We start from the raw sequence: 25,436 nt of genomic DNA on the forward strand, positions 1-25,436 counted from the left end.
AGACGCTGCCTACACCTGCTGTAGACCAAACAGTCCCTAGCCAACCAGCCTCTCTCGCCCAGATGACCACCATGGGCTGGAGCGGCTTCTAGTTGGGGCAGGGGCAGCACAGCTGGGTCCGCTGCCCACGCACCACCTCGGGCGCCCATCTTACTGGGCCATGGCTGGCTGTCAGGGCACACCTGCCTGGCACAGCCTCAGGGTTTCCAACCCAGGCAGCAGAGCCAGTAGAGTGGGGGAACAGCCCAGGGTTGCCCCTGCCTCGCTGCCAAGCTCTTGAATGGCAAGCTCTGGGACCAAGCTATCCCAAGGGTCACACCCAACTACCTGGTGAGGGCATGGAAAAACGGGGAGCCCCCGGCGTCAGGCCAACCTCTGCCCTGAGGCCCTCCATGAGGGCTGGGCCAGGCCACTTGCCTCGTCCAAGCAGCTCAGAGCTGGCCACTTGTCTCGTCCAAGCAGCCCAGCACTAGTCTGTGCGCAGGGGCCTGTGTGTACAGCCTTGCCTTGGAGTCTGCTGCCCCTCAAGTTGGCCTGTTCTTGACCCTCTTCCACACCTTGGCCTGGCCTGGCCCAAGTTGAATCCACTTGTGTGCAGACCTCAGGCACAGGGCCTCAGAGCACAGAGGCTCCACCTCACAGGGCAAGACATCTGACCACAGAGCCTGTGAGGCAGGGAGGGTCACCCCAGCCCCAGCTCCACTCGAGGCGCTGGGGCCCCCTTCCCACAGCATGGCCCCATGTGGGAGGGCTGCCCTCTCCTGCCAGCCCTGTGCCCTGGAGGCTGAGGGAGCTCACTGTGCACAGCACTTTATTGACACATTCAGACCCTCGGGAGAGAGCTGTAGGGTTTCCAGAGCATGGGCACCTCCCAGAGCTGCGCTGGGCCTGCCGTCCCCTGGCAGGAGGAAGCTCCTCAGGGGCAGAAAAGCCTGGTAGGGGCCAGGAGGCAGCTTCCACCAGCCAGGCCCCTCCCCTACGCCCAGGTTGGGGGCAGGCTCCAGTCCAGCGGCAAGTGGTGAGGCAAAGCAGTCCAACACCCCTGAGGGAACCAGCCTGGAGGGGCTCAGGTGCCGGCTGTTGGGGCCTCGCGGTTGAGCACGTAGTAGTCGTGGACGTACATGAGGACGGCCACTGGCTGCCCGATGATGAGTGACAGCCACACAGCCGCGTTGCCATAGTTACCACGGAAGAAGCGGCCCACTATCCAGGCCAGCGGGATCTGGGGACATGGGACGGGAGTGAGCCTCTGCGCCCACGGGGTGGGCTCGCAGGTGGGGGTCCAGGGCTGCTCACCTGTGCCATCATGCCGGTGAAGGCCCAGAGGCGGAACATGCGCAGGGGGATGCTCACCAGGTACTGGGGGGAGAGGGGCGTCAGCCGAGCCCCTGCCCCACCCCACCCCCAGGGGCAGGGTGCGCCCTCAGTGCACTGACCTCATGGAAGAAGGCAGAGGCCAGGAACACCCCTGTCCTAGCTGCCCACTTGCTGCTGCCCCGCCGGAGCATGGGCTTGTAGAAGTGTCTGGGGGGGGAAGCGGCAGTGGGCCGGGTGCCCAGGACACTCACCCCCGCCCCACCCCCAGGTGCATACCTACCTGAGGCACCACTTGTGAACAGGGATGTTCCAGTTCTGCCAGAAGTAGGTGATGGACTCCGAGTTCCTGCAGGGGCAGGGCGGAGTGGGCAGGGGCTCAGGCCCCAGCCCCAGTGGGGCCCCCACCACCTCCGCCCCGGCGGAGCCACCCACCACCAGTCCCGGTAGAACTCGCGGTCTCCAAACTGCATGAGCTCAGCCACGGCGTTCAGGCAGGAGTGGAAGAGCCAGTAGAAGAAGATGAGCCAGATGAGGTGGTTGGGGACCTGTGGGGAGCGGGTGCCAGGTGCCAGGACAGCCCCACCCGCCCCCACGCGCCCCCACCCAGAAGGCTACTTACCGCCAGCTTCAGGAGGCGCTCCACGATGCGGGAGTAGTCCATGTCCTGTGGGCACAGGGCACAGCTGGCTCCCTCAGCCCTGACCCCGGAACCCACCCTGCCAGGCCTGCCTGCTCACCTTGAAGGGCTTCATGGAGTTCTGGATGGCCGGGACCATCCACTGCAAAAAGCGCAGTGTCAGCTCGCCCACGGCCCCAGGCCCTGCCCCCGCCCCCCGCCGGCCCCCTCTCAGCCCGGGCCGCGTACCTGCTGAATCAGCCCCACCTGGAGCTGGGTGAGGAACAGCTGGGGGAGGAAGCAAGCGGACAGTGAGTTGAGCCCCGGGTGCCGGCAGGCCCGCCCACCCTGGCCAGCGAGGCCCCGCCTCACCATCTCCAGGAGTCGCCGCAGCAGGAAGCGCTTTCGGATGCGGGGGGAGCGGGGGAAGTTGAGCTCGTAGCACAGGGTTGGGGCGAAGAGGAAGTAGTAGAGATCTGGAAGGGAGGGCGGGGCTAGCAGGCCAGGCCGCCCGGCAGCCCCCCCAGCCCCAGGCAGGATCCTCACCGCGGTAGGTCAGGTTGTCGGGGTAGCTCACGGTGCGCTGGGCAGCTCCCCCGTTGGCCTTCTTACCTGCCAAAGCTACGAGCAAGCGGCAGGGGGCGGGGCGGGGGTGAGCCGAGCCCCTGCCGGTCCCGCGGCAGGTGACAGCCCAGTGGCCCCAGCCCGAGGCAGCCCTCACCAGCCTTGGCTTTGGCCCCAGCCCTGCGCTCTCGGCACCAGAGGTTGACGTCCCGGTAGGAAAACAGCTTGAGGAAGAGGATGGTGTAGACCATCAGGGCCAGCACGGAACCCACTGTGGGAGAGGCAAGCTCAGGCCATGCCCCCCGCGGCCGAGACAGCGTGGGCCGGGGCGGGGGGCGGGGGTGGGGCCCACCTGGAGTGATGGACTCTAGGAGGAAGGCCACGGCCGCTGGGAAGCAGAGAATGGTGGCCAGGTTGACCCCGTGCAGCAGCAGCCCCGCCTGCTCCGTCAGGGCTCCCTGGGGTGAGGGGCAGAGCACTCAGCCAGGGACCCCCTCCCTTCAGAGGACCTCCCTGGGGAAGGGCCGCCAGGCCTGAAGTGCAGCCCCTCCCAGGAAGGCCACGCAAGGCCCGACACCCTGAAGCACAGTGGGACCGGCTGGTGGCCCGCCCTAAGCCTGACTAGTAAGGACCTTGAGGCAGGTCAGGGGCGGGTGTGAGGGCACTGCTTACCACGGCCAGGCGCTTCTCCACCTGGAACGCAGCCACGGCAAAAATATTGGCCACTGAGGACAGAAGCAACCCAGGGCAGGTTCAGGCCCAGGTCAGCCCTGTCCCGCCCACCGCTGGCCTGAGGCCTCCTGGGCACCCAGCTCACCAATGACCAGGCACAGAGCTGGCCAGCTGTAGGGGTCCTTCAGGAACAGAGACACCACCTGGATGGGGTCCACCAGGATGCCGTACCTGCAGACGCAGGTGGGTGAGGGTCTGCGTGGGCGAGGGGTGAGGTGGCAGGGGCTGGGGCGGGCCGGGGCCCACTCACTTGATGAGGTTCTCTAGAAATAACCGTGCGTTGCTTAAGATCTGCGATAGAGAGAGAGGGACACAATGCTGTCAGCCGCAGCCCCAGAACACCCACCCCAGCTCCTGCCAGCACCCAGAGCTCAGGACAGCAGCCTCCATCCTGCAGGCCCAGCCCTGCGGGACCTCACGCCAAGCTCTGAGACTCCCCACCTATGGCCTGTGTGCCTGCGCAGGGGCACGCAGCCCCCGCCCGTCTGGAGCCAACTGCAACCCCAGGTGCCTGTGCCACCACGGCAGAAGAAACCCGCTGCCCAGCAGCCATCCTCCGTCCCACCGAGCGGGTCAGTGCCCCTGGCCACAGCGACAGCCCCAAGCCCCAGCGAAGTCCAAGCCTGCCTGCACGCTGCCACACCGGCCCAGGGCTCCGCCCTACCAACCGGGCCCATCCCCACAGGCGGGGTGTGTCCACGCCCTTGGTGGAGTGGTGGGAAAGAGCGGGCCTGTCCTGAGGGCCGGGGAAGCTGGGCCTGGGTCTCCACCCCTACTCACACCCCCACCCGCCTCGGCCGCTCCTACAGCAGCAGCAAAGGACGGATCCTCCATCACAACGAGCTCTTGCCAGTGGCCTGGGGCCAGATGCCTGGCTGCCCTCTGCAGGGGCAGGGGCCACCGCCTCCACCCTCAAGGTTCAGGCCCCACGGGGGTTGCAGAAGGCTCTGTAGAAAAGTGATGCTTCTCTAGGCGACATGGATGGAGTCCCCTACCCGGAAGGCTTCCCAAGGAGATGACAGGCTCAGAAATTCAGGGGCCACCTGCCACACCGTCCCCCAGCTAAATGCCTAACCAGCCAGCTTACCAGGACACACGTGGTCCTGCAATGTCCGCCCACTGGCAGTTGCCTGTCCTGAGAGCCCACCGCAGGCAAGAGTTGGAGCTGCCAAGAGGCCCACCCACCTGGAAGCCCAGGCTGCCGAGAGGACGCAGCAGGCGGCCCAGCTCCTTGGGTAGGGGGAGCTTTGTGGGTGCACCAAAGGGCCAGGAGGCCGGGGGGCTGCAGGAGAACAGACAGGCTGCTGAGGGCCTGCCCTGCACGACTACCTTGCCACAGTCCTGAACCAGCCGTGGCCTCGAAACCAGGACGCATGGACTATTGGGTCTGGACTGGCACATGGCCCCTACCGCTCCCCAGGGGACCGCCTGGGACCACAAACAGAAGCGTGGGGGCCCCTGGTACACAGCCTCCAGAGCCACACCTAGGGCAGGCAGACACGTCAGCTGGAGGGGCGAAGGCCTCGAGCCACATCAGCCCTGAGCGGTGGGGCTGGGCCCAGACGGGCCTCACCCTGCCCCGCCCCGCCCTGAAGGCTGCCCCTGGGGTTCCTGCACTCCAGCTGCTGCTGGGCAGGCCTGCTGGGGCCCCGCAGCAGTGGCCTCAGCCAGGTCAGAGTGAGGCGGACACAGGACTCCAGTCCTGCTCCCTCCAGGGCTGAGGGAGGGGCCAGAGTCCCGCAGAGTGCAGCCTGGAGCTGTGGGCTGGGCTGAGAAACGCATCCTCACCCTACTCCCCCAGGTTCACGACCACCCAGGCATGCCACACCCACGAGGGCAATTTGGAACAGAAGAGGAAGTTCTTTGTGGACCCCCAAGACCACTCACCTGTGCTGTCAGGGAGGGCCCGGGCCCACAGAGTAGCCATCCCCCACCCAAGGCCACCGGACCGTCCCTGCCTACTCTCTCTCGCCCCCTGGGGAGACTCCAGTGCCCCCTGGGTCACAGCCCCCGGCTCAGAGGCTCCCAGGCTTCCCTGGGAATCCAGCAGGCGTCTACCGGGATTCAGCAGGGATGGAGTGAGCATGCTCCCCGTGGGGTCCCGGGGTACAGCTGCTCCAGGGACCCCCACCACCAGCCCAGAGCTCCATTCACCCCAGCTACACGAGCACAGACACCCACCCCGGTAGGGGCCGTGTGCCAGTCCAGGCCGTCAGGACCCCTGCTCCAAGGTGCCACTCTACGTACCAGCATCACCACACACCAATTCAGGATGCCGCGGTAGTTGCTGAAGCCACTGTCAGAACTGAACAGGGAGTCCTGCAGGCGGTGACACCTGGAGAGCGGAGATGGACACTCGGAGCAGAGCATATGGCAGCAAGGCCGCCCCGCTGCCCACACATCCCCCTCCTCAGGCAGGGCCACCGAGGGCCTGCTGCTCCCACTGGGGGAAGGGGCATGGGGGGGGCACCACAGGAGCTGGTGATGCAAGACGGAAGTGGGGAGGGGGCAGACCTCCCCACAGCAGCTGGTCCCTCCTGGTATCCTGGGAGCCCAGGGGCCGCCATTCAAACCACCCATGACCTCCATTTGGCCCTTCCGGAGGAGAGGACCCAGGCTTCACGTGGCCTCGCAGGGTGAGCGCCACGCTCCTGCCTGGGCAGAGGGCCACACGAGCCCCCTGGGGGATCGGCGCCTGGAGTCCACTGCAGAAGCCAGCAGGGGACTTTCAGAGCCCACCTCTGAGAGCCCTGCACCCGGTGCTAAGCCTAGGGGAGATGGAAGCCAACCCTCAGCTGGAGGCAGAGGTGGAGGGTCGCAGCTCAGCCCAGGCCCAGCCCCGCTGGTGGGTTCTAAGCAGCAGCCCCACCTCCCACCAACCGCCCTGCCACGAGGAGGCTGTCCAGGGCATTGAGCAAGGCCTCCAGTTTTGTAAGGGGAGAGGCCAGAGCTTCCTTTTCCCTCCTGTGGACACATGTCCCCAGGAGTGAGGCACCGGAGAACAGCTAGCCTCCGGGGGTGGCTGGGGTCAGCACTCAGATGGCTGCACCCAGGAGACGGACGGCTGGGGAGGACGAGGTGCCAGCATCCTCAGCCGGACAGCGCTGACAGTCTGCCCCTGCCTGCCGTCACACCGGGCCCCCCCCACCCCCCGCCCCAGGCCCCGGCCTGGCCTGCCCACGCACCCCCTCCAGGTCTGTCCTAGGCTGCACACGCAGTGGGGTTCTGAGCCCCCAGGCCCTCTTCTTCGTGACTCTCTGCGCCTGCATTTTGGCGAGGCGAGCAGGGCTCCCAGGCCCAACTACCCCAAGAGGACAGTCTAGGGGGGTATCCGCTTGATGGACCTGCCCAGAACCCCCCGATCCAGCCCACTCACTGTCACTGGAACCGTCCCAAAGCCGCCTCATGCTACAACCTGCCAATCACCATCTGCATGTCCATGTCTGCACCAAACACCCAGGGAACGGTTTCACAACAGTGTGACCCCTGCCACCTTGGAGGCCACCAAGACAACCACACTGACCGGATGTGCAGCAGTCTCTAAGATGAAAGTGGGGGAGGGAGGAGGGAAGCAGTTCCCAATCCTGACAACAAGTAATATTATTCAAGCTTTTCCAGATCCCTGCTGTCAAATTCCTGAGGCCTGCCCCCAGCCACCACACAGACCCCTCAGGTCCCTCTACCAGCCTTCCGATCATCCCACCTGGGCAGCGCCCTGCCCCCAGAGGTCAGAGGCCCCAAGTGGGAAGGAAGCCCACTGCCCACCAATCCCCACAGAGGTCCAGCCCCATGGCACAATTCACTGCAGTGGACCAAAGGGCAGCAGGCATGGCCAGCATGGAGGTGGAGCCTCACCCAGAGCTTCTCTGTCACCCTCTCCCTGACTGAGGTGTTGGCTGTGCCTCTGTGCCCCCCAGCAGCCCCCAACTGCTCCCCAGTCCCACCCAGCCGGCAGGGCCATTCTAATTCATCACAGTCAGCACCTCATTCAACCTGCACATCAGCACTGGGAGGCGGGCACATGGGGAAACTGAGGCTCACCGATCTTCCCAACTTGCCCAGAGGCACAGCCCCAAGTGGGGATCACATGTGCGGGGCCATACGGTCCAGCTCCAGGGCCAGAGAGAACAAGGAGGGACAGGGTGCCAGCTCGCCTCCCAGCTGCCACCTCCTCAGCACTTCCTGCACCCAGCCTAGAGGCTCTGGACTAGAAAGCCATGCCTGGAGGGCCCATGAACCAATGGCTGGAGGACGCACCAGGCGTCCAGGCACAGGGGAGTGTGGAGGACCTGGAAGGGACGCGCTCAGAGGCGAGGCAACAGCAGCGGCCCTCCTTCTGGCACACAGCTGCACCTCGCTGCCGGAAGGAGTGAACTCACACCCGGTGCCTGACCCCGCCTGCCCAGACGTAGGTGAGCAGGAAGTGTCCGGAAGAGCCCGAGGAGGAAGAGAGTAACAGGCAGGGAGGCAGAGGTGGGAGGAGGATGACTGGGAGGCGGGGAAGCAGAGGCGATACCAAGAGTAGAAAGACCAAGGCCCAGTCCTGCCCCAGGAGGCCCCCAGCCCTGTGGCATGTGGCCTGGGGACAGGCACACACAGCTGCGTGTTCTGGAAATCAGGAGGGGCTCCGGTGGCCCGTCCTCGCCACCAACTGCTCCTCTTCCCGAGGGCCCAGACCTCGAAGGTGGGCCACCAAGAGGACAGGAGCGGCTTCTGCCCATCTGGCCTGTGTAGAGCAGGCAAGTGACGGCCCATCCAGGGTGACAGCTTGGCCCAAAGCTGGTACCCGCCCCCACCTCATACAACGTGACCCCAAATCCAGTTCCCCAGGAGTGGGCAGAGGGGCCTGTGGGCCTCCTGGCCTTTGCAGCCACCCAGGGACTGTAGGAAGCCAGCACCCCTCACAGAGCCACCTTCCCCATGGTGTCTTCCTGAACTCTGCGCCCGACCTTTGCTCTCACTCTTCAGGGCTGAGGCTATCTTATCTCTCAGGTGAACTGTGTGCCCCCCAAGGGCAGAGACAGTACCTGCACCCCAGCTGCCCTTGTCCCTCCACTCCCCACAGCACCCAGTGAAGAAGATAGCAAATCCTTGCTGACTGACCTGTTGCCCATTTCCTCCTTGATAACCTCTAGCTCTGGAGCTGATCCCAAAGCCAGAGCCCCTGCGAGCCCTTGACCAGGATGAAGGTCAGGGCTGGGGGGAGGGGCGTGAAGGATGGCAAAGGGGGCGCCTGGAGGCAGCCAGCAGGACTTAGCTGATGCCCACGTAGGTCAGATCCTCCCTTTCAGCCACAGCTTGCTCCCCCAACTCCTTCCCATCAGTCCTTCAGCTAAGCAGGGCGCCCACCTGTGGGTGTGCACACTTCCAACTCCTCCCCTGCACCCCAACCAGGGGTGAGGGTCCCATTACAGGACCCACTTTGACCCTAGAGCAGGCATTTGTGCTGGTAATAAGCAGGACCCTAGGCCAGTCAATCGCCGGGTGACGGATGAGGGACCTTTGTGAAGACCATTCTCTGGAGGGTCTGCAAGGGATGAGAAATCTCGCACTGCCCCTGCCCCTGTTCGCCGGTCCACCCTCCTCCTCCGGGAGCTTTATCAACCCACAAGGCACCCCTCATAGCCCTCAGGGGGACCCCCGTATCTCCTTCCAGGTAGAGGACACTGTGCGTGGTGGGATCACCCTGGGAAAGCTTCAGAACCCACCTAAGGAAAGCAGAGGGAGGGCGTCTAGAAGCTGAGCCGCTGCCCTCCCCTCGGCCCCCGTACCTGGGTGTCCCCGGCAGGAGACCCTCCGCCCCCAACCTCCCGCTAAGTTTCCCCGCGGAGGCCAGAGGGGCACAGCTGTGCACGCAAAGTCCCGGCGCCAGACTCTCGGACTCGAGTCCGAGCAGCCGCCGATAGGCCTGGGGCACCAGGTTGGGTCGCAGTGGCCCCATATCAGGGGTCAAAGGTTAGGGGTCACGCGCACCGCTACCTCAGGTCCCAGTGGCCGCTGCCCACGTCTACGTCTCCGTCCTTGTCTGTGTCCCGGACCGGCGCGTCCCCTCCGGCGCCCACATCCCGCACCTCCTCTTCCGCTGCCGCTGGCCTACTGCCGCCCTGGATCGAAGGCCGCGACCCTGTCCTCCGGCGCCGGGAGCCGCCCGCGCCGCCGCGGTCGCCCATGGCCTCAGCCCGCACCCCGCCGCGGCCAAGTAGTAGCCCGCCGGGCTGGCAGCACCCGAGGCCTGTGGCCCCGCCTCCTGACCCTTGGCCAACTGCCGCCACCGCCCCTACTACGCCACTGCCGTGGTCCGCGCCACCAATCAGTGCGTGCAAATCCGTGCCCGCAGGCTCCTCCCGGAGTCCTGGGAAGCGTAGCTCCCAAAGCCGCTAACTGGCCCAGGGCTGCGGCGCGCATACCTTTGTAGTCAGTTGGCGCGCGGTGCACCCTGGGAGTTGTGGTCGCCGTGGGCGCGATGCACTCTGGGAGTTGTAGTCTCTTGGCGAATGCAACCCCGAACTGACGAGGAACACGCGGGGCTTCCTGGCAGCTGCAAGCCTCTCCTGACCGCTGCCTGCCCCTTGTCCCGCTCTATAAACACAGGATTTCGTCATTTCTCAGCTCAGGCGCGGTGGGGTTGTAGTTATTTATGAAATGCCTAGTGCGTTAACGTCAGGCTGACACTCAACGCGTCTACCGAACGTGCATCCCGCGGCGCGGTTGTGCTCTGTGAACCCACTAATTACCACCGTAGGCACCCACTTTTCCTCCGCTTAGGCTGTTCAAACACGCGCCAGGTCAGAGGATGGAGGGGGAGAAAGGCCTTAGTCCTCGCGTCCCGGGACTTGTGCCATGCCCACCAATTCCCAGGGTGGCCACCTCTCCCCTGCCCAGGCCCCCACAATAGACACGCCAGCCCGCCTCTCCACCCGCCCCGCTTCTGCCTTCATCCGCAGACTTGCAGAACTCCCCGCCTTTCCCACTTGGGCCAGTTTTGCCAGGGCGTTAGGATCCTGGGGTGTTGATTCGCAAGGACCCAGAGGTTTCTGTTTCATTGCACAGTCGGCAGTCATCCAGTCGTTGAATGAAGCAACCAATACACCAAAACAACTGCACAGTGAGGCCCGTGCGCGGGCAAGGCCTATCTTACTTGGTTTCACAAGCATTTGGCAAAGAGCATGGAGTGTGAGCATCCTGGATCTCCAGATGCGAGGGTTCACCGGGAGTTGAGGCCTGGTTTACCCAAGAAACACCCCTAGCCACAGAACCCACTCCGTTCACTCCCATGGGATAAGCAAAGCTGGGAAGACCGCCTCTCTGAAAGCAAATAAACCAAGAGGCTGAGCCTGAGATCAAGCCTCCTTCCTGCCGGACTCGCTCCTGACCCCCTCACCTCAACCAACAGGCACCTGGGACCCTGGTGACATGTTCTCCCACTGGACCATTTGCAGCTTGAGGCCAGCCTGACATCCTTACCTGGCAGGCTGGGGCTAGCTGGCCCTTGTCTTGGAGTAGCGTGTGGAAGGATCCGCCCTCATCAGGCTGAAGAACCCCTCTTGCCTGCCCACAGGCCCGGCCTCGGTGGATCGGGAGTATCCCCTTAGCCAGTGTCCAAGCACCTTCATCTATTCATAGGCAGAGTTGGGCCACTCAGTGCTAGGACTCTCAGTATAGCTCCCAAGGGAGAATGGAAGGAGGAGAGAGTCCTCTCAGGAACCCGCAGCAGGGCTGAAGTCCCGGGAGCTCTCTCCTTCCCTCCCTATTCCCTCTCCCAGGCAGCTGGTGGGAAGCCCCCAAACCCGCGCGCACGCGTCCCTGGGCGCCTTCGGGACTTGCCATCCTTCAGTACAGAGCCGTGACTAGAGGGCCTGAACTGGCTGGAGCGCTGATTGGCAGAGGAGAAGATTGACGGCTCAGGCTGCTTGTTGGCCTGGAGAGGCTGAGCACAGTAGCCAATGACGAGTGAAGGTACGCGTTGGGGGCGGTTCCCTGTGTCCGCGTCCAGGCTCCTTTGCCTTCGGCTAACCTGAAGCAGCTGGAGTGAGGAGACCAGGGTGGGCCGAGGGTCATCAAAGAGAACCGATCTGATCGGGGACGTGAGGGAACCAAGGGTTCCACCACTGGAGTTGAGAGAGAGATCAGGGCCTCAAGCCAATGGGAAGGCACGGACTGTGAAGGCACAAATCGGGAAGGGCCTCTGTACCAAGGCGGGGCGGGGCCTGTTTGAGGAAGACTGGGCCCACGGTTGATATAGGGCGGGGCCTCCTGGGGGCGGGGCCTCCTGGGGGCGGGGCCTACAGCTCTGGCACCTCTAGATCCTGGATGAGGTGCTGCAGGGCCACAGCGAAGAGGCACGAGGGAAAAGGTCAAGGTAGGTGGGGTCTTTTGGGGACAAATGTGTGCGTGAGGAGTTGTTGAAGAAAGCAAGCCCAATGAGGAATCTCCCCCTGGTGGAAGCAACATCTGGCTTGGGACGAGGAATCTGCAGGCTGGCAGAATGAAGGGCTGGAAGGGTTTGGGGATTTAGAAAGAGCCTTGGGCTGACTCCAGGTTGGAGACGCCTTGGGCCCGTGAGAGAAGACCCTGGACACAATGGTCAGCAGCCTGCACCACACCACCCATCCTCTGGATTGCAAAGTCCTGTCCATGGACACCTGTGGAGACAAGGCTAGGCCTGTCCCAGGCACTGAGGAGGCAGCCTCTATCCGTCGTCCACCCCAGCCGCCCATCAGAGTCCTGGAACAGTCAATCCAGGCCCCAAAGCCGAGGAGGCTTGGGGAGGAGTGGGCCTCTAGGAGCCTCTCTTCCTGCCAGTGGGACTCACTCAGGTATTCAGGATCAGACGGGTAGGGTATCGGGGCAGAAAGTGAAAGTGTTAGTCACTCAGTCGTGTCCGACCCTTTGCGACCCCATGGACTGTAGCACGCCAGGCTCCTCTGTCCGTGGGATTCTCAGGCAAGGACACTGGAGTGGGTTGCCATCCCTTCTCCAGGGGATCTTCCCATCCCAGGGACTGAACCTAGGTCTCTCACATTGCAGGCAGATTCTTTAAGGTCTGAGCCACCAGGGAAGCCCAACTGGGGCAGGGCTTAAGTCAAAGGCAGCCCTTGGCAAGCTGCTTCTCTTCCTGAGGCTCAGACTCTTCATATGCAGATTGGGCAATGATGCCTACCTAAGCTCTACCAATACCGGAGGCTTTCATCCTGAGGTTATTAAGACTGACAGTGCTCCCCAGAAGGGGGTGCCCACCTCAGGTGATCCCACCCTGAGCAGGTCTACTGCAGGTCAGGCTCTCCTGCTGTCCACACCAGTGGAGTCTGGTGGGCCTGTCCCCTGCCAGGGTGCAGACAGCTGTGCTGGCCCTGGGCTGATCCAGTTTGACCACATGTCTGCAAAGATTTGGAGCCTCTAAGCTCATGCCTACCTACCTGGTTGCCAAGGGCATTTGCTGGGGCAGGGGTCTATGTTCCTTGGTTGTCTGAGCCCAGCACACCCCTGCCATTCATCTTCTCAACTTGACTCACCCTGTCTAGAGCCCAAGGGCAGGGGGTGGCCGTGGGAGGTTCTTATTCCTTGGGTGTCTCCTCCCCACAACCAACCTGGTCCAGCTACCAAGGAAGGCCTCCTCAGTGTGGGGACATGTCCCCTGAATCTGGAAGTCAGGATGTAGAGAGCAGGCTGCAGAAAGGGGTCTGCAGTTCCCATTTCTCCAGTGGCATTGAGGAAGGCTTGTTGGCTGTCGGGCCTGTCGGGGCAGCAGGAGTTCCTACCAGAAGAGTGGGGATACCCCAGGCCACAGGATTTACAGGCCCTGCTGTACCCACTGTGGCCGTTCTAGATCAGTCCTGGGTTAGACTTGACTTAGGCTCCCCACTTCCTGGCACAGAGAAGATTCACCTGCCATGGGAGGAAAGCCAACTGCTTTGCGTTCAGGAGTGTCCTCTTGTATTTGGTCTGCCTCTAGGGTGGAAGACTGTCCTCTTGCCAAAGAAAGCACAGGCCCAAAAGGCAGCGGTATGACTCCAGGGCTGCGTGGGTAGACTGCCACTCCCGGCGCAGGGCCTGCACCTGCCTGGCCTCTGAGATGCTGCAGGCCCAGAAAGATGCCCCCCAGACTCCTCAGCGTCTCCTGCGGCGCGGGCCCAGCCTTGCATACATCAGCCCGACACTCCAAGTTCTATCAAGAGTGGCATTTATTCTCCTCGTGGAGGTGCGGCGCTCCGGGGAGCTGGTGCTATTGTGCTTAGGAAGGAGGTCTGTCCGTCCGTCCGTCTGTCCGGCCGGCCCGGCCCCAAACGGGGGCGGAAGAGGGGCGCAGCCCGAGTAAAAATCCCGGCCTGTTCCGGGTGGGAGTATGTACAAGGCGGCGGGGTGCAGGCGGGGGTGAGGGCAAGGCGGGCCGGCGGCCGCAGCCCCCACCCGAGGGCCCCCGCATCTCGGGCCCTACTTATAGAATCAGTACAAAATAGGTGCTACCTAAACGTTCCTTCTACCTGAATTTGCTAAGTCGGTTATTGTGCTGCTTAGTTACGGGGGCGGGAGGGGGCCCATGGCTTTCCACGGCGGCGGGGTGTGGGGAGAAGCGGGAGACCCTGGCCGGCCCACGGCCCTCCGGCCTTCTCCTTAGGTAGGTAGGTAGATAGGTGTGTAGGGTAGGGTGGGGCACCTGTGTGTGCCTGTGCATGCGGGTCTGCCCAGCACAGGTGGGCAGGCCCCGGCCTGGGAGCTGTGTGAACACTGAGCTGGGATGGAGGGGTCTTGGACATGAGCCCTGCTATGCTGGGCTCTGAGGCCCGGGTCCACCCCTGTGGGAGCCGCTGGGCCTGGTACCCACTGGGATAGGGCTGGCCAGGTCAAATGCTCCAGCATGCACCTTGTCCTCTGACCTGGGACCCTGGCCTGACGTGACAAAGCTGCCATTGCCAGGGGATGGAAAGAATGGGATTCGGTATGGGTGGCCCTGGTGGCGCTGGGCCTTTGGGCCCGGGTCTGTGCCACCTGAGCTGAGGACCCGGGCCCAAGTCAAAGCAAGGCCCCCTGTGCCTAGCACTGGCCCCACGCTGGGGTGGGGAGGAGTGAGGGGCCCACGCTTGGGTCTAGGGACCACGGCTCTCTCTGCACGTGTGACCATCCCTGGCCCACCCAAGCCGGTTGGATCCCTCACCAACATGCACCTTCCCGCAGGTCGCCACACCCCTGGCGGACTCAGCAGTGGGCCTGGCACATAGTAGGTGCCTAATGAAGGATGAGTGGGTGATGGACGACTGAAGGAGGGGTCTTGAGGACAAACACCCCGCCCCGCCCCTCAAACCATTACACCCGCCGGCCTCTGCCGTGGGGGGGGGGGGAGGGGAGGGAGGGAAGAGCAGGAGAGGGGGGGAGAAAGTCTGCGCGTCCGGCCCCGCGCAGCGTCCCTGATCTAGGGGCCTATGGGGTGGGTAGGGCAGGGGGATACCTGATTCTCAGTAACTCTAGAGGCGGCGGCAGCTTCGCATGCAGTGCGCATTATTGCTCTATAGTCGGCTTCGGACTAACTAAGAGGGACTGGGAGCGGGCAGCTCCGGGAAAGGAAGGGACGGGGGCAGGGGCTGCATGCAGTGACGTCACAAAGGCGGCGGCCAATGGGGCGGGCCCTTGGGGCGGGGTCGCCGCCGAGGCTTTGGCTTAGACGGGTGTAAATTGGCAACAGAGTGAGGGCGGGGCCTGCGGCTCCCGAGAGGCGGAGCCCAGGTGGGCGGGGTTCGGGGCGGGGAAAGTGATCCTGGACATCCCAAGCCCCCGGCGTCGGCGGGAAGGATAGGGGCCTCTGCGCCCCTTCCCGGACCCGAGTGCAATCCTTTCATAAATAAAACGTACAAATACAGAAAGAAAACCCGACGCATCCGCAACCCCCCTAGGGGGCTTTACCCGCAAAGCAAATACAGAGAGGTGTGTAGAGGGCCGTGCCCAGGCCTGCCTACCGGGCCCCAGGAATCCGTCCTCCAACACCGAATGCCCGGGTACGAGGGAAGGGGGCCCCAGGGAAGGGGAGCGGGGTCTGAGGAGGTCGGATAAGTCCATGCGGTTTGATATGCGTCATTATTATTCGTTATGGAGGACAGAGCCCCGGAAGCTGGGCTGGAAGAATTCGGATTTGGCAGAGGATGCGAGGCAAGGGTAGGAAAGCGGCTCGGACTGAGGCCCCGGAAGGAACCCAAGGGAGAGAGGTGCCGCCGTCCGCCCCAGTCCCCGATCCGCACGCGTCTAACACTCCTGGGGCTCAGCGGACACCGAGAAGGAGGCGCAGGTAGCCTCTGCGCCCCTCACCCTGCTCCTCCCCCGTTGCTGCTCCCCGACGTCTAGGCCGCAGGCCGGGCTCTGGAAGGCTTGGGAAGGGGTGGGGAAGACCTGAGTCTCTGCCACGCGATCCAGGGGCGCAGAAGAGGGAGGAGGGGGCGCTCCCTACCTCACCCCACCCCGGTCTCAGAGACCTAACTCGCAGATGAGGTTCGGTTCTGGGTCTCCTCGACCCTATTGCTGGGAAAAAGCCTGGGGCACCCTGGAGGGGAAGGGAGGGGGCTCGGGGTGGGTCTCCCCTCGGGACCCTATTGCTTGAAGGGGCCGGGAAGGCCCTTGGCGGGCGGGGCGGGGCCGGGCCCCCTCCCCCTATTGCTGTGAGGAGGGGCCCGCCCTCCGGCCCCTCCGCCTGGTCGCCGGCGGAGACCTCCCTGGGGGCCCATATTGCTGAGAGCCAACCCGGCTGGCGGAGGTACCGCCGCCCTAGGCCTGCACAGGGCTGAGCTGCGGCGGCGCGGTGGGCGCAGGGGCCGGGGGACCGCCGCCGGCGGCGCCCTTGAAGCAGGCCGACTCGTAGTGCTTGTTGAGATAGGACTTGAGCGCGAAGCTCTTCTTGCAGCGCTTGCACTGGAAGTGCTTGAAGGCGGAATGCGTCTGCATATGCGCGCGCAGGTTGGAGCGGTCGGCGAAGGCCTTGCCGCAGTGCGCGCAGCCGAAGGGCTTCTCGCCGGTGTGGGAACGCATGTGGCCCTGCAGCAGCCAGGGCCGCGAGAAGGCTTTACCGCACACGCCGCACTTGTGGCGCAGGTCGTGCGTGAGCAGGTGCATGGCCATGGCCGGCATGGACACGTACACCTTGCCGCACGTCGGGCAGCGCCGCGCCAGCTGGCTGTCCAGGCTGCGGTGCGTCTGCTTGTGGCGGCTCAGGTTAGACGACGTGGCATACGTTTTGCCGCACTCGCCGCACGCGTGCCGGCCTCCTGAGCTGCCGGCCCCAGGCGCCGCGCGGGCCTCGGTGCCCGCCCCCGCGCGCGCGCCGCCCCGACCCCCAGCCCCCGACCCTGCACCACGCGTGCCCGCCCCGACCCCGCCTCCGCCGTCGCCGTCGGGGGCCGCCGCCGAAGCTGCGGAGGGGGCGGCGGCGGTGCTGGCGTTGGCTGCCTTACGACGGGAGCGCCCATCGGTGATGAAGAAGGCGTCAGCTGCGTAGCCCTCGCTGACCGCCGCGTCGCCGTTGATGTAGCCACCCGCGGCTGTGGCCAGCTCCGGGCGCGGGGTGGGCGGCGGCGCCGAGCCCGCGGCCGCCGGGCCCAGCTCTCCCCGTACGGCCGCAGCGTACATGGGCTCCGGGGATGGCCCTTTGAGCAAGGCCGCCTCGGCATCGCCATCGTAGACGGAGGCGGGCCCCGCGTAGTCGTTGAGGTATCCTAAGGGCCGAGGCGGACAGACAGGCAGACAGCGGGAGGGGAACCGGGCAGCAGGCAAGACACACAGGAGGGTGGCGAGAGACACCGGGGCCGGCGAGAAGGGAGCGAGGAGGACAAAGGATAAGGGGCCGAGGGAGAGAGGGGCAGGGAGGATGGCGACGGCAGGGAAGGGAGGAGAGAGAGGAGAGATGAGCCAAGGCCCGGCCGGGCTGCACCCCGCCCTCGCTGGAGGAGGGAAAGACTCGCATCTTCGGGCGCGGCTGCCCCCCCCCCCACCTTCCGCGGAGCTTCAAGGTCAGGGGGGAGGGGCGGCGCTTCCCTCGCCCTCCTTCCCCTCCTCCCCTCCCCCTCTCCCTCCCCCTCGGGTTCTCCCCACTTCAGCAGTTTTCCTTGATTATGCAACACACTGCAGAACCGCAGCGCACAAAGCCAGGACCGCCTGTCCAGGGACCCCGTCGCTCCTGCCCTCACGGTTCCCACTGGCTTATCCACCGTGCCCAGAGCCCGTGTCCAGCCTCGATGCTCACCTGTTCCCCAACAAGCCCTGGAGAATTCTACCTCCCTTTGATCTTCCAGGTCTCCCACTACTCACTAGATTTGACCATCTTCCGTTCAGCCCTGTCTCCCTCCATCCGCTCTGTTTCTCCCCACTCCACTCCTTTCCGTCATCCTGCACCGTTGGGTACCACCTTGTTCCACATTACCCCCTCTCCCCAGGCCCTAATCCTTTGTGGGGCCTTCCTGAACCCCAGGAAATGTGACCAGGAAGACACTGTGTTGGAGGCAGTGCCAGGGCATGCACCAGCGGACACCTTCACAGGGACAAGTTGCAGGTGGCAGCATTATTCATGCCTGCAACTGCGGTTGTTCTCAAAGCATGAGATGGATCTCACAACCTCAAAGTCACAAATACACACCCCGCACGAGTGTGAAGCAGAGTCTGGCTTCTTCAGAGTTACCCTCAGCCTCTAAGACTCTGTCAATTCTAGAGTCCCCTCAGGGTGGGCCGCACCCTGAGCCAGGCCTGCACCACCTACTCACGCAGGGTCAGACATGTAGCCAACCAGACACACTCTCAGCTGGGGTTGCCAGTCACATGGGCACATAGCGGCCTCAGAGTCACATGGTCCCATGTAGTGGCACACAGACAGGCACACACTCATACAGGGTCACACACAAGTGCACATAGTCACATGGCCACACGCAGTCACATGGGTGCACACAGGCTCGCACACAGGCTTATGCTCCTGCAGGTCACACTTGTTTTACCACCCCAGGCTGCTGGCACTCCCAGCCCCCTTGCCCACTTGCTAGCAATTGTCCTTGAATTTGGGCACCCTAACACAAAGAGCCTCCTCCTGCCTCCAGCACTTGGACTTCCCTGCCCACAGCCCACCTGCCCACACCCTTCTCCCTGACCCTGCTCCAGGGACGGGGGCACTGCTACTGCCTCTGCCCCGACAGGTGGGCGGCCCCTACTGGACCACATGGCTACTCCCTGGAGCTCCTAGCACTTCCCTGCTGGCCCTAGAAGGGGGGCTAAAGGTGCAGCCAAAGAAAATAAGAGGGTTCTGAGGCAGGCTGTTTTCTGAGTGTGGTTTGCATACATTGCTGGTTCCTGTCATGTCAGCAGGGTCCATTCTGTGTTGGTCAGGGCGCGGGTCAGTGTGTTCCTCCTGTTCCTGACCCCTGTTCCCGACCCCTGTTCCCCACATTCTCTCCTGCATCCACGCTCTCCCTGCCCAGCCTTGGCTCCGTTCTGGCCTACCTCTGCGTTCCCCTCTCCCCACCCCCATCTCCATCCCCTCCCAACTCCGCTTCAGCCACTGCCTCCTGCTGGTTCTGGTTCCTCCGAGCCTATTGCCTGGGGTTCCTGGTCCCTCCAGCCCCACTCTCTGACCCTCTACCCCTTAAAGCACTGAGCCCCTCGCCCGCCGCCCCCCAGCCCCATCCCAACTCGCACCTTTCTCCTGCAGTCGCACGCCGAGGTCGCTCCGGGCGCGCCCGTAGGAGCTCTCGAGGTCTGCCGAGGAGAATGTGTCAAGTTTGACCTTCTTGACCAAGAAGGATCTGGGCATGATTCCTGCGGGGCTCCGGCGCTGTGGGCCTGCGGAGCCGGGACGCGGGGGGGCTGCGGCCGCGGCGGGGCCCCGTCACCATCCGAGGAGCGGCTGAGGCAGCACGGGTCCTCACTCTGGCCTCTGGATGCTGCCGCGCGGTGCCGTCCTCTCTCCTGCCTGCCCGTCCTGCGTTTCCTCCTCTGCTGCTCCGGACCCCTCTTTTTCTCCTTCCTTCCTTCTCTTCTTCTATTCTTCACTGCTCTTCTCTTCTCTCTTCTCTTCCTTCCTTCCTTCCTTTCCTCCTCTGGTCCCGGCTTCCCAGCCCGCAGTGCCGCCCCTGGACAGGCGGGGGAGGAGGCTGGGGGGGCGGGGAGGGGGGGAGCGGCTCCGTCCCGGGCCCGGAGGCTGCGAGTGGGTGCAGGGCTGGCCCGGCTCCGCGGCCCCCTTCCCCTCCCCCCCGCCGCCGCGGCGGAGCTTCAGTCAGCGACCCCCCATGCCCCCGGAGGTAGCGGCGCGGGGCCTGGAGAAGGCGGCGGCGGCGGCGGCGGTAGCGCCGGCAGCTTCAGCACCGCGGCCAGCGCCGGCCCGGCCAGCACCTCGGCCAGCGACCGGGCGCGCACAGCCGGAGGGAGCGGCGAGGGGCGGGCCGCGGGGGCTCGGCCGCCGGGCGGGGGTCCTCTGCGGGGGTCTCTGGGAGCCTTGCTTTATTGTTCTGCAGCCGGAGCGAGCGGCGGCGGCGACGGCGGCGGGCGGGGGGCGGGGGTCCTGGGGGGGAGGGGTGCTCGGGGAGGGCGGGCCGAGGGAAGGTGGGAGGGAGGGATGGGGGCTCCGGGGGCGGGGCTCGGCGCTCGGACAGCTCCCGGGCCCAGCCTCCTGCGCCCGCGGCCGCCTCTGCCTGCGGCCCGGCCCAGCCTCCAGCTTTTAAAGCCCAGGAGCGACGGCAGGGGGAGGGAGGAATGGGGGAGAGGACGGCGGAAATGGCTGCGCGGGGCCTGGCCCCCGCCAGGGTCTCCTGGGAGGGGTCTTGGGGATGCCGCGGCCCCAGCTCGTGTGGAGTTCCCCCATAAGCTCCGGGAATGGAGGCCCAGACGTCCGCAGCATTGTGCGGCGTGGGAGGAGAGGTGGGAGCAGGCCTGGGGCCCACGAGCCCGGACTCGGGATCTTTGAGGGAAGAACACAGGGTGGACCCCAGAATGGTCGGTCCGCCCAGCCCAGCTGTCGGGTGTGGAGGCGAGGGATCTGCGGGGGCAGGTGGGGGAGGCGAGCGGAGAAGCAGCGAATGCTGAGGCAGCGAAAGCGCCGTGTGGAAGTGCTGCGCGCACCCCGTGCCGCAGTGTGTCCCTGCCGCTCGGTCACCCGGGCTGACCCCGTGCCCGCTGGAGAGGCCTTCTGCACCCCCGCCCTTCCCCCAAGGGGCGGAGGTCGAGCGCAGCGGCGACGCAGCGAGCGGAGTGTGAAGACGGAGAGGGGCTGCTGTGCCCTTGCTCCAGAAATTCGGTTTCACTGGTGGTTTTACGCCCTCCCGCGCGCCTGCAGCTCCCCCACGCGGCCCCGCAACCAGGCGGATAACCCTTCCCCCGGCCGCCCGCCCAGAGTTTGCAGCCCCCATGACGTCAGGCCCAGCAACCAATGGCTGGCGCGGGGGTGCGGGGAGTTCCGGGCCGCACAATGGCCGCGCGCGGGGACATATGTCCCCAATTAGGGCCCGGCGTCGCCATTGTCCCCTCACGCGCCCCCGCCCGTGGCTCGGGTCTCCCTGCTCCGAGCGCGCCCCCACGCGGCCCGCTGTCTCTGGGGACCAAGGTCGCAGGGGCTGCCCGGGGAGTGTGCGGGTGCGCTCCGGCTGGGAGCGCGTGCGAGGCGGGGGCACGCGCACCCGTCGCGGCGCGCGGTGACCTTGTGCCGGGCTGGTGGTCGGGCCCGCGGACCCGGCCGGGAGCGCGGCAGGAGGGCCGCTCCGGTGGCGCGCTTTCGGCGGCTCGCCGCCGCCCGCGGATCTCTCGGCTTCACCTAGCGTCGCAACACAGGAGCCGAGCGAGCGTGGCTGTAAGCGAACCGGCCCGGCGCCGGGCGCGGCAGGGACCGCAGGCCCGCTTTGTGGCGGCGGCGGGATATTCATCTTGTGTGGCTGGTGCTCCCGAGGGGCGGGGGCGGGACGCGGCCGCCCCCTTATCGCGGAGCCGCAGCCGGCGGGGCCCGTAGTGGGGGCGGGGGCAGGGATCCCCCTCGGCCGAGCGGCTCATCCCTGCCCCTTCCCGGGGGGCCCGGCGGAGGCGCAGCCGGAGGCGCGGGGCCGATTAGCATTTTGATTGCGGGACTGGGGGCCCATCTGGACCGAGGCCTAATTACCGGGCGGACCCTCGGGGCGCCAGCGGGAAGTGCCAAGCGCAGTCCCTTCAGCCGGAGCTCCCCACCTCCCTCAAAGTCCGCCCCAACACTGCGGTCGGACCGCGTCCCTGTCCCCCTCCGTTGGTCCCATCGCCCCGTCGTCTGTCGTGCGCTTTTGTTCCTCCACCTCGTCCTCGTTCACTCCCCTGGCCCACCCTTTGGCCCCACTCCGCACCTCTTTCCTCAGTCCTATTCCTCCATCGCCCTCCACTTTTCCCTCATTTCTGTCTTCCTTCAGCCAACTTCTCTGTTTCTCCTTCCCCGGCTCCTCGTGCCAGTTCCTGCCTCTCTGTAAATTTCCCATCCCCTGGCTCTCAACGCTGTTGATGACAGGGCGGTGTCAGAGCACTAACACATGTGTCCCTCGGCCAGGCACTCCCAAGGGGATCGTCTGGGCCGCCCTTGCTTGCCCTCGTGTGGATAGAGCCTGCAGCCCCTGGGGCACCCAGCAGGGAGGGGCAGCTGGGCCTAGGCCCTGGCCATCAGTCCAGAACAGCCAGGGTGTGGAGCACACATGGGGCCCGTGAGCAATTACTTAGTCCTCCTCGCCTGCCTCCTTTCAGGCACCCTGAGGTCGAGGTCACTGCCCCACGATGGGGTCCAGCCCACCAGGGAGAGGCTGGGAAAGGACAGTTGGAGACACTAACGCTTTTGGAAAGTTGCAGCCCCTTCCCCTCGGGCCACCATGAGTCTTCCACTGGGAGCTGGAGGTATAAGGGGCCTTGCTGCAGAAGAGACTGGGGTATCAGTGGCGGACCCGGTGGTTCTGTGGTTCCGCGCACTCCAGCACCCCAGGTGTATGCATATGCTGCGCCCCGAGGAGCCTCTCAGCCTGAAGGTCTCAGCTGCCCTGACCTGCTTCACATTGCTGCAGCAGCTCCTCATCCATGTCAGATGGGAAGGATTTGGTGTTGGTTCTGTGTTCCTCTGCCTGCCTCTGCTTCTAGGTGTGTGAGGCCTGGCAGGTCCCAGGTAACCAAAACGTCAGACTTTAGGGGAAGACTCATAGGTATTTTACTACGCAAGAAATGAGGCTTCACCAGAAAAGACATTAAACAACAAATATGCAAATTCAGGTTTGGAGTTTTTTTTTTACATTATAGAAAATATCAGATATGCACAAAAGTGTTGAGCGTCAGACTGTGTGCCTGTCACCACTATCACCTAAGACCAATTCACAGCCAATCTGGGCTCCTTTTTGTCCCTCCCCCCATCACAAAATGCCACTTCTCTCTTAGGAAATAAAGACATGAGAGCAGGTGGGTCTGGTTGTTGTATCAGAGACCCCCTGCCTCCTGCTGTGAGTCAATCTAGCCCTGCCTGGGGATACCAGGAAGTCCCACCAGACCTTTTTGGGCAGGAACATCCCCTTAGCCTGCTGTGTTCAGGGTCTCCAGCTGGCTATTGGAGAGGCCAGCCTTCCCAAAGTGGCCCAGGACCCTCCTCAGTCCAAGGGATCCAGCTGCCAGAACTGCTCACAGTCTCTGCCTCTCATCCTCAGCCTGAGCTGTAACTCCCAGAGAACTGAAACACCTCTGTGCCCGAGTTCCACGTGTTAACACAGTGTCTGCCCGATCAAGTCACCGGGCACTTGAGTCCAGGAGTGTTCTTTGAAGAGTTTTAGAGGAGACTCCAGAGCAGGGGCAGAGAGAGCCCTGGGGAGGAGGGAGACGGTGACCAGAGGAAGGCCAGCACCGGGGCCACCAAGGTTGGCTCTGGCAGTGGGCAGCCGGCTGACATCCCGCCTGCACTGCAAAGAGGCTTGGTGGGTGGTGGGTGGTGGCCTGGCAGCCTGTACTTCCTGATACAGTGTGGGCCCCATACGCTTGCTTCCCTGACCTTGCCACAGGGTTGCCACTTTCATTCAACATCTGCTCTGGAACTTGGTGCCCATGACCTGGAGTAGGCTCCTCCCCCGCTCTCCCCAGACCGAGGACCAGGCTTACGGCCTTCTCTCTGCTGCCCGTTTACCTTCTCACTCTCACAGGAACCTGAGACCACACTTCCTCACCAAGGGCACTGGTCAGTCTTCTGAACACTTGCTGGCCTACGTCCCACCCCCCATTGCCACTCCTGGGACTTTTCTCTGGGGTGCACACATGACACATGGCCTCTGTGGTCCTCCTGGGAAGGACTCTGGCTCCATTGCCTACAGGGGACACCTTCAGCTGTCAGAGGCTCCAGGGGTTGCCCCTCGCCCCACATCCCAGCCTTCTAGTGGTGGCCAGCACCCAACGGCTGATCAATGCAGGAGGCAAAGGCCTGGCGTCTCAGCCTGATGTGTGACGTCTCTGGTGAGCCATTCTGACACCGCAGCCCTCGCAGGGTGCTGGGCTGGCCTCGGCCCTCCTGCTTCCTCTCTTTCCTCCTCGGGGCTGACCAAGGGGCATGTCCTCACACTGCTGCCTCAGTGGCTCCCTCTTGGAGAACCCAGACAGGCGTCAGGAAAGAACAGTCCAAGAAGGCAGGCAGCAGGAACTTGGGCAGGCTCGCCCACTGCCTGGCTGGCAGCGAGGACCCGTCCGCAGTGCAGGTGGAACTCAGACAGGCCAAAGCAGAAGGCCGAGGTCCGATGGTTAGACCTTCGGCCAGTGGTGAGCAGGGATCACACAGCAGGGAGGAAACGTGGCAGCGGGCCCAGGACCTGGTGTTTGGGAAGTGCAGGAGCAGCAATCACCGAAGGGGCTGGGGGTGGGATGGCTGTGGTTCAGCTCTACTGACGCCCCAAAGGGAGGACAGCAAGGGGCGGAGAGCTTTGTCTAGCCACTGAAGGCCCAGCCCCTTGGTCCCCTGCACTGAGGCAGGCTCCCAGCTCTGCAGCCAAAGTGCAGAGGGTGGTGAGGGTCAGGCCTTGACTTAAGCATCAGACTAGTTGAGCTCCAGAGAAACTAAGGTGGCTGCCACTTCCAGCACAGAGTGCAGTTACAGGAAGCAGATTTACCACCCTACCTGGAACAACTAGAGAACTGGACAAAATAGGGCTTCCCTGGTGGTCCAGTGGTGAGGAATCTGCCTTGCAGGGGACATGGGTTCTATCCCTGGTCCCAAAGGATCTCACGCGCCACAAAGCAACTAAGTCCATGCAACACAGCCACTGAGCCTGTGCTCTGTAGCTCACAAGCCACAACTACTGAAGTCTGGCACCGTAGAGCCCATACTCTACAACAAGAGAAGGCACTGCAATGAGAAGCCTGAGCACCACAACTAGAGAGTAGCCCCTGCTCTCCACAACTAAAGAAAGCCTGCACAGAGCAACAAGGACCCAACACAGCCAAAAATAAGTATTTGTTCAAAACTGGACAAAATAGATGAAACAATGGGCCTCAAGACATTGGTACTGGGCAGCGAAGGACAGTGACCCCTGAGAGGGCCATACCCAAGAAAGGACACCTGAGAAACCTCATCTGTATGTGGACTTGACTTAGATGCAAGATCCTGGACTTGCAGTCTGAGCTGAGTTCTGCAATGGGAGGAGACGCTGGAGGTCTTGGGAGGAGCCAGATGGTGGACTGTGGTGGGCTACTTACATTTGTGGATCCCAGGATCCTGCTGGTATTCACACATTTGGTAGACTCTTCCCATTCTGGCTCTGGGTTTGGCCACATGACTTGCTTCTCCACTGGGATGTGGTATGAATAATGCATGCAGATGGTGCGCACTATGGCCCACTGGGTCTTGTCCTCTCATAACACTCCCTCTTGCAAACCAGCAGCAAGATAGTCTGCTGAATATTGAGATACCACTTGAAAAGAGGCCCTGGAGGATGAGGGTCATCTTGGACATTCTGGCCCCAGCTGAGATCCCAGCTGATGCAGCCATATGAGCAATTGCTGCTACACCTATGGAGTGGAACCGCACAGCTGAGCCCAGCCAGCCCACAAAACCATGACAAGTACATCACTGCTGTTTGAAGCACCAGAGATCAGGGTGCTTGTTTGTATCCACTTGTCCTCCACCCGTGAGTCCTTCCTTCACTGTTCTGCCTGCTCGGCTCAAGTCCCACCCTGGATTCCTTTCCAGCCTGCATCCAGCCCGCCCGCAAATCCTGTCTACTATGGCCTCAATGGG

The 25,436-nt window shown here is 63.9% G+C and overlaps 2 protein-coding genes across 3 annotated transcripts; both read right to left on the reverse strand.

Moving 5' to 3' along the window:
* On the reverse strand, positions 790–9,612 carry DGAT1 (diacylglycerol O-acyltransferase 1). Of its 2 annotated transcripts, none has more exons than XM_018058728.1 (17): positions 9,209–9,612; positions 5,477–5,564; positions 3,480–3,520; positions 3,315–3,400; positions 3,170–3,222; positions 2,850–2,955; positions 2,655–2,768; positions 2,480–2,554; positions 2,306–2,409; positions 2,183–2,221; positions 2,055–2,096; positions 1,937–1,981; positions 1,750–1,862; positions 1,598–1,663; positions 1,437–1,524; positions 1,297–1,359; positions 790–1,222 (listed from the first exon to the last, which is right to left on the reverse strand). In XM_018058728.1, the coding sequence occupies exons 1-17, from the start codon at positions 9,397–9,399 to the stop codon at positions 1,067–1,069; spliced, it is 1,470 nt and encodes a 489-aa protein (XP_017914217.1). In that variant the 5' UTR covers positions 9,400–9,612; the 3' UTR covers positions 790–1,066. The 2 variants fall into 2 exon arrangements, with proteins under 2 accessions (XP_017914217.1, XP_017914218.1); XM_018058729.1 differs by lacking the exon at positions 9,209–9,612 and adding an exon at positions 9,001–9,201.
* On the reverse strand, positions 13,393–19,598 carry SCRT1 (scratch family transcriptional repressor 1). Its single transcript, XM_018058730.1, has 2 exons — positions 18,884–19,598; positions 13,393–16,920 (listed from the first exon to the last, which is right to left on the reverse strand). Exons 1-2 carry the CDS (start codon positions 18,996–18,998, stop codon positions 15,977–15,979), a joined length of 1,059 nt encoding a protein of 352 aa, XP_017914219.1. The 5' UTR covers positions 18,999–19,598; the 3' UTR covers positions 13,393–15,976.

The sequence above is a fragment of the Capra hircus genome, chromosome 14 (genome assembly GCF_001704415.2).
Source record: "Capra hircus breed San Clemente chromosome 14, ASM170441v1, whole genome shotgun sequence".
In the NCBI taxonomy this organism is placed as follows: Eukaryota; Metazoa; Chordata; class Mammalia; order Artiodactyla; family Bovidae; genus Capra; species Capra hircus.